This window comes from Helianthus annuus, chromosome 6, assembly GCF_002127325.2.
Source record: "Helianthus annuus cultivar XRQ/B chromosome 6, HanXRQr2.0-SUNRISE, whole genome shotgun sequence".
In the NCBI taxonomy this organism is placed as follows: Eukaryota; Viridiplantae; Streptophyta; class Magnoliopsida; order Asterales; family Asteraceae; genus Helianthus; species Helianthus annuus.
In genome coordinates, this window is record NC_035438.2 from 34425264 (window position 1) to 34432769 (window position 7506).

Sequence of the window (7506 nt, forward strand, 5' to 3'; positions counted from 1 at the left end):
AACGTTTATTTACATAGTAATGAACTTATGAGTTTAAGTTAAAAGGGATAGCACTCACAGCCGAACGCATTTGATTCAGTCCTCCATTACAAGAAACCACTAAGTAACCATTGTTCTTGTGAACCCCTACATTATAATACAAGATTTGTCAGTAATTTAAATGTGAAGATCATATATAATTTCAAACAAATGCCTTAATTGATCGATCTAAATTTCAGATATATATCATATAACCATCACTGTAACTACAATTAATGACAAAAGGAAGAAGAAGAAGAAGAAGAAGAAGAAGCAATTCACTCTTGTGCGGATTAACTCTGTCATGAACAGGCAACAACTTAACATCCAACGCAGCAGCCGAATGAGAATCTTGAGTAAAGCAAGAAGGCCACCCTTTCAAAACCCTATGTCCCAAAGAACCTCCTAATGCAGTCAATTGAACCAAACAAATCCACAATAACACCGTCGTCATCGACCTTATTAACATCATCTTCATCTTACCCGACCTTACATTCACCATAGAATTCTTCAACTTCTCAACCCTAATTTCCCCCAATTTCCTTAATCCCATTGTTCCAATTGCAAACCTCCTCCTCTTCTTATCTATATCTATCCTCCACCCTACACATTTCTCTATCACACATCCACACCTCAAAACCCTAATTATCCCTAATTATCTAAACAATGATCTCGATTCACCATGAAAACTGCTGAATTGTCACCAAACCGCTGAACGTATACTACTTGAGGCTAATTATCTATCCACGACTCAAAACGCTAACTATCCCTAAATATCTAAATAATGATCATGATTCACCACGAACACCGTCGAATTGTCACCTAACCGGTGAATGTATATGAATAACACTTAGGGCACACAATTATATCAAATTCAACCAGAATTTAACCATAAACTAACCTAACAAAATATATAATTTTTTCGGTGAAATTGATTCTCAAAACAATGCACAGTCATCTCGATCATCAAAACAACATAATATCTCTAACATTTGAGCAACATTTAGGGTAGAATTTGAGAGAAAAGTTACCTGTTGTTATGCTGCAACCTATAAGCCAGTTAAATAAGAACTTGCTTTTCTATAAAGTCAGCACTGTATGACTCATTACAGGTTCAAGGAATCAAACTTGATATACATAAAAAAAAAAAATATATATATATATATATATATATACGAAAGCTTTTTATGCTATTTAATTACTTTTAAAATGTTTAAAAAATAATTATTGTATAAAAGTTGACTCATTTTATGCATGTGTATGTTTTTTTGACTTTTTTTAATTTATAGAAATGACTGTAACTGTGTCGATAATTGTCTAATAAGTTTATTTAGTTTAAATTTGAGTTCAAACTTAGATCAGTTAAAACCAAAACCGAACCATAACCGAATCTCATAACAGATTAACCGAACCGAAGTTCGATTACGCTTATAGTTAAGGAAATTCCATAACCAAAGCTACGGTTACGGATATGGTTAAAGGTCAAAACCGAGCCAAAAAAAACAAATTAAAAGCTATAATAATGGTGTACCTACGATGGCCTTCAACAACTTTGGCCATGTTTCCATCATAATTATGTCAATTTTAACCGACGAATATTTAATTCAAACTCAGTCCCTTTCAAGAATTAACTAAGCTCATGAACTTTGCAGCCTAAATGAATTAAATTGTAAGTATGTCAATTTTAACAGGCGAATATCAAATATCAACAAAGATATTTTTGATACCGAAATTTAGAGGAGCATACACTTTGGCAGATGAATTTATTTTGCCAGCTAGCTTTGAGTTGGGCAAAGACGCATGATACTTTTTCGCGCATTTCGTGTCCGCAACCCTCCTCCCGCTTAATGCTACTGAAAAAACTAAACTAATTATAAATTTACCATCTTATGCAATAGAGAATAAAAAGCGTAAACAACCAATAGATCAAACCAGACTGAGGTGTCCTAGCATTAGTAGTTGATTTAGGACGAAGAGATGGTGGGACACCGTAACAGCTCTGCACATTTAATAAAAATATTAGATTATCTTAACTTACAAATTATTTTAAATATTGTTGGACGCAGCAACAGTTTTACCTGAAAGAAAGGATGCTGAAGAGCTTCTGATGTTGTTGGCCTCTTACACGGATCCCAAGAGCAAAGCAACTACATAGCAAAACAATGGAAAAATTAACATCTTTAGTTTAAAATTTTGTGGCGGTTGCAAAGCATAGTAACCAATGCTTACCGAAATCAGATTGACTGCATCCTTGCTTGCAGATGGTACCAATGCAGAAAGATTTACACCACCAATCTGCTAAGACAAAGCAAATCAACATGCACCATTATTTTGTAATTATAAATACAGGAATTTTAATAAACCAAACCAAAATATAAAAGAAAACTAACCTCTGGAAACAGATAGTTGGTACCACTCGTAAGCTCAATTCCTTTAGCCCATGAGTTTTTTGTTGGGCTGCCTATCACACTGCAAATTTTATGTATTTCATCTGCTTCACTGCAAACACCAAAGAAAAAGCAAGCGTTCGGTTGAAAGAATATTCAAGAGAAATCTATTGAACACTGACGTTGCTGTTACGATGGAGATAAAACGACGCAGATTTCACACACCTTGAACCTGGAAAAAGTGGTCGAAGCGTAAACAATTCAGCCATGATTGCTCCCATTGCCCACATATCAATTGATTTGGAAGAAATATAACATTAAAACAAAATTAAATTCTGCATGATGGTATCTACATGACGGCTCACACCATTTACCCTAGATCAAAAGCCATAACCCAAATCAACTACATGGATAGAACTATTATCAACCCTAAATCAACAATTAAGAACACAAGCTCACACCATTTACCCTAGATCAATTATACACATGATAAAATTCAATTGGGATACAATCATACGCCCAAAACACAAATAAATTTGACGTAAATTTACTGTATGTTACCTCTCGTCTCCGTTTAGCATCGACTAAACCAACCTATGTTTTATGAATCTAATGATAAAAACAACATCAAAAATTTGATTCCTTGCTAAGAAAAAAAAATGAAAGCAATCAGTGATAAGAAAAACTGTACCTTGAAGATGTGAAATCGATGTTTGATGTTTGCAATCACCGTTGTCAATTAGTTGAAGAAGATGCAAATGGAGAATGAGAAAGCTGAACGCTAATTAGGGTTTCTCATAATCATCGGTCGATGGAGAATATCAAGGAAAATATATATGGCAGATCCTCAGGCATCAACAAAAAATCGATTTAGGGTTTGCAAATCGATAAAACAACAAAACTCTAAACAACTTTGGAAAAAAAAACCGTAAACGTTAAAAAAACATACCTAGAATCAGAAATTGGAAGCAAGAATCAATGATTAACACGGATTATGTTGATTCTTGATGATTGTTGATGCGATTGTTGGTGGTTATGAAGTCTTGAATCCTTGTGAAATGGAGTGAACGGCCAGAATAATGGAGATAAAAATTAGTTCATCGATTGTAGAATAACGCCGATGGAGGCTGGAAGATTAGGGCTCTGAATGTATGGTGTACTCAATTTGGGACGACGGTGTGAAAATGAGGATTAGAATGATTAGGGTTTTTTTGTTCATTATATACCCGGGTCAAAATATACGGGTATGGTTTTCTCCATTCGGATCCCGTGTAGAAATAACATGTCTCCCACATTTTCCCGCCAAAAATCTATTGAGGTTGCACCACAAATTGACACGTGTCCCAAACCTTATTCATATATTATATATATAGAAGATATAGATATAGATTTGCGACTGGACTACAAAATGTTCGATAGCGCCTAAATGAATTTCACAGATTAGATCGGGCCAAATCAATTGTGCAGCTGGGTCGGGCCGAACTTCGGTTAAGAAAGTTAAAAGTTTATTTGTGATAATAAATGGTTTGGAGTTAAATTACAAGTATTAAAGTTAGGTTAAGAAAGATAATGTGTGACACTAGATGATTTGGAGTTAAGTTATTTGTTCCAAACTTGGGGACGTATGATACAAACTATGAGTGGAGTTAAGTTATTTGTTTTAAACTTGGGGACGTATGATACAAACTATGAGTAAAATTACTAATTTATCTGTCATCATAGCTCGGACATATACATGTAATATTTATATTTGATCCGTTCAAAAAAAAAATATTTATATTTGAGATGACTCTTTTAATCTAATTTACTAGTAATGCTAACAAAATCTATACACTTTTCATCTCTTTAATTCTTAATTTTATTATGTTATCTGGCTCATAAAATGGTCTAACTGATCTCACCAGTGAACCCATTAAACGAATTCTTTGATAAATAATTGTTCGATAAAAGGTTGAAGTTACTGCAAAAATTATGGAAGTGCAACTATTTAAGCGGTGGACCTAAAATTAGTTAAAAAAATAAAAATAAAATAAAATAAAATAAAAGCCATCTATATCATTCTCACCGTTTATTGCAAACGAAAAAAGAAAAATAAATAAATCAGACGACTTCCTCTTTCGATCTCTCTTATTCGCATTTTTCCCCTTTCGCAGAAACCCTAAATCGGAGCCCTGAGATCGACGAAATGTTGCGAGTCGCCGGGAGGAGATGCTCTTCATGGTGGTCGTCTACTCCGGCTTCATCCGCCATCATCTCTCGCAATTCAATTACCGGATGCGGCGTCGTTTCAACGTCGGATGATTCCAGATCCGTTTCCGATTCAAATCCATCTTACCTCAATTCCATGTTTCTTCAACATATCAGAGGTCACTTGTTTCAACGCTTTCAATTATGTAGTAATTAGATATCGATTCATTTGAATTCATTTGCTGTTTACGGTTTTGTGTAGATGCGTTTAGCGAATTTGGATTTTGTTGACAGTTAATTGATATTTACACGGTTCTAGAACGTGTTATATGTTCACCTGGTAATTAGCTTTAGATAATTTAGCTGTAGATGTTGATGATTTAGATTCCTATACGGATGGATTATTGCGATTTTTTCAAGTATATTTTCTGTGCTGGGATTTTTTTGAATTTTTTTATTCTGTTATCGGATATTTTAGACACAGGCTTGCTTGTATACATATGTTTCAGATCACCGCCTGATGACTGATATATGTTTGTTTCTCTGTTTTTAGAGTTTTGAGTGGCCTATGAAGATGTAAAAAGGCTGAAAGAAGTTGATACGTGGCAAACATTTCTTTTGTTTTGCTATTTATATTTCTTTGTGACTTTTGTGTTTATATTAAGCTACACGTTAGCGTATTTAGGCTTGATTAAGAAGTTAAGTTTCCAGTTGTTTAAAGAAGCACCGATAACGTATATTCTATCTAAAGTATTAGCACACTTCCGTATAATTTTTCCAAACTTTGAGACTTAGTATTTTTGGCAAATTTTAATGCGGTCGTGCGGCATGGTATGCAGTTTCTTATAAATTGTTTGGTTGATTATTTTATTTACAAACACAGATTGCTGTCAACAATATACTGCGTAAATAACTATGCGTGGTTCAATATACTTCATGACATGGATGGTCATGGTTGCCTGATTCGTTTAACAAAGCAGACACTGTTAAGATGTATGTGTATCATAGTTGGTATACATTTTGACAAATTTTATGTCAGCTAAACAGTACGTGGTTGGCTGTTTCAGCACAAATATTGTGAGGAAATAATCAAACCATTTTTTATATGATTGGTGTTGTACGAGTGGTTAGTGCAGTCGTTTTTCTTCTCATTTTTTTTATCACATTCGTTAGCAATGTCCGCATTCCTTAGTTCCAACTGTGTGCTAATGTAAGAAACATAAGCAGTTAAGAGCCTCGTTGATGTTTTCAATTTATCATGTAATAATAATATAATATCATATGAAGCAACAAGTTTTTTTATTTTATGTCATAAGAACAAGGAGGCATGGTGTATGTTTTTTTGTAGTCTTAGCTGTATGTTAAAAAAAATCTTATGGTAACTATACAGCGGTTACAAAAATGGCCTGGCTGGACAGGTTGAGTAATAACAACTTGTTGATTTTACTAATGAAAAAAAAGTTGAGTGCTCTATGTTACATTGTTTCTTACTTTTTTATTTGGGTGTTGACTATTTGACTTTCATGTTATGGCTACAGGTCTTTCTACTGGTTCAGTTGCTCCAACAAACGACCTAGGTTTTCAAGTCCCTCCTACCGTTGCCGCCATTCAGAACCCAACATCCAAAATCACTTACGATGAGTACAACCACGAACGATATCCACCCGGTGACCCCAGCAAACGCGCATTTGCATACTTCGTGTTGACTGGTGGGCGTTTCGTTTACGCATCACTTATCCGTCTCTTGGTACTCAAGTTTGTTCTCAGCATGTCCGCAAGTAAAGACGTTCTTGCCCTCGCTTCCCTCGAAGTTGACCTCACAAGCATCGAGCCCGGGACCACGGTCACAGTCAAGTGGCGTGGGAAACCAGTTTTCATCAGGCGTAGAACCGAAGACGACATCAACTTAGCCAACAGTGTTGATGTGAACTCTCTTAGGGACCCACAGGAGGATGCGGTTAGGGTTAAAGACCCAGAGTGGCTCATAGTTGTTGGGGTATGTACCCATCTGGGTTGCATCCCGTTGCCGAATGCAGGTGACTTTGGTGGTTGGTTCTGCCCGTGCCATGGGTCCCACTATGACATATCTGGAAGAATCCGGAAGGGTCCGGCTCCTTACAATCTTGAGGTGCCTACTTATAGCTTCTTGGGTGACAATAAGTTGCTGATAGGGTGAGAATGCTATAAGCAAGGGTTAGTATAAAGAGTGCTGCAATAAAGCATGACTATTGGTTTAATTTTGTTATAAATTTTCTTTGAATTTGTATCAGAATTTTGTATGTGCTGCCCCTGAGTTTTGAATAAGGCAGCATAAGGTGTTTTATGTGTTGGGAATAACTGATGTTGTTGTGATTCCCAATTTCTCATTTTGATTCCAGGACTGGTTTCTTCCGCAAGCTAATATCCTCGTATAACATACAATTGACACGTATCATGTTAAAGAGTTTGACTCCAGGCTAGCCAACTTTGAAAACTTGCATATTGTTGAATTGTAAATTTGTATTTCGATAAGGTTACGAAAAATATACTATTAACAAATTTTAAGATGTAAATACCAACATTTTGTAAACCAACTTTGAAAATTAGAACTTTTCAAGCTCTTTCTCTTGATGTATGTACGGATCAAACTAAACTAAATTCAAGTAGAGAAGTATAAGTATTAGAGATATATTTGAGTCTATATGTATCGGTTATGAGTTAGTTGAGTTAGTTAGAGTTGTTGTGTTGGTTAGAGATAGTTGAGTTGGTTAGAGTTAGTTGTTTAGCCTCTATATATAGAGCAGCTTACTGTATGTAATTGTACCTTTCATTTCTGTATCAATGATAGCCTGAACCATCTCTTTCATGGTATCAGAGCTGTGATTCCTTTCTTCATTTCTCTCCTTTTCCGATCAAGTTTCCGGTCTGTTTCCGG

General features: G+C 35.3%; 1 protein-coding gene and 1 non-coding gene across 2 annotated transcripts; one reads left to right on the forward strand and one right to left on the reverse strand.

Moving 5' to 3' along the window:
• Positions 1-2408: 2408 nt before the first annotated feature.
• LOC110865189 lies at positions 2409-3591 on the reverse strand. Its single transcript, XR_004860493.1, has 3 exons — positions 3097-3591; positions 2631-2637; positions 2409-2517 (listed from the first exon to the last, which is right to left on the reverse strand). It is a non-coding gene; the product is annotated as an uncharacterized LOC110865189 (transcript).
• An 882-nt stretch (positions 3592-4473) lies between these two features.
• On the forward strand, positions 4474-7019 carry LOC110865190 (cytochrome b-c1 complex subunit Rieske-4, mitochondrial). The gene is made up of 2 exons (XM_022114411.2): positions 4474-4771; positions 6131-7019. Exons 1-2 carry the CDS (start codon positions 4591-4593, stop codon positions 6766-6768), a joined length of 819 nt encoding a protein of 272 aa, XP_021970103.1. The 5' UTR covers positions 4474-4590; the 3' UTR covers positions 6769-7019.
• The last annotated feature ends 487 nt before the right edge of the window (positions 7020-7506 follow it).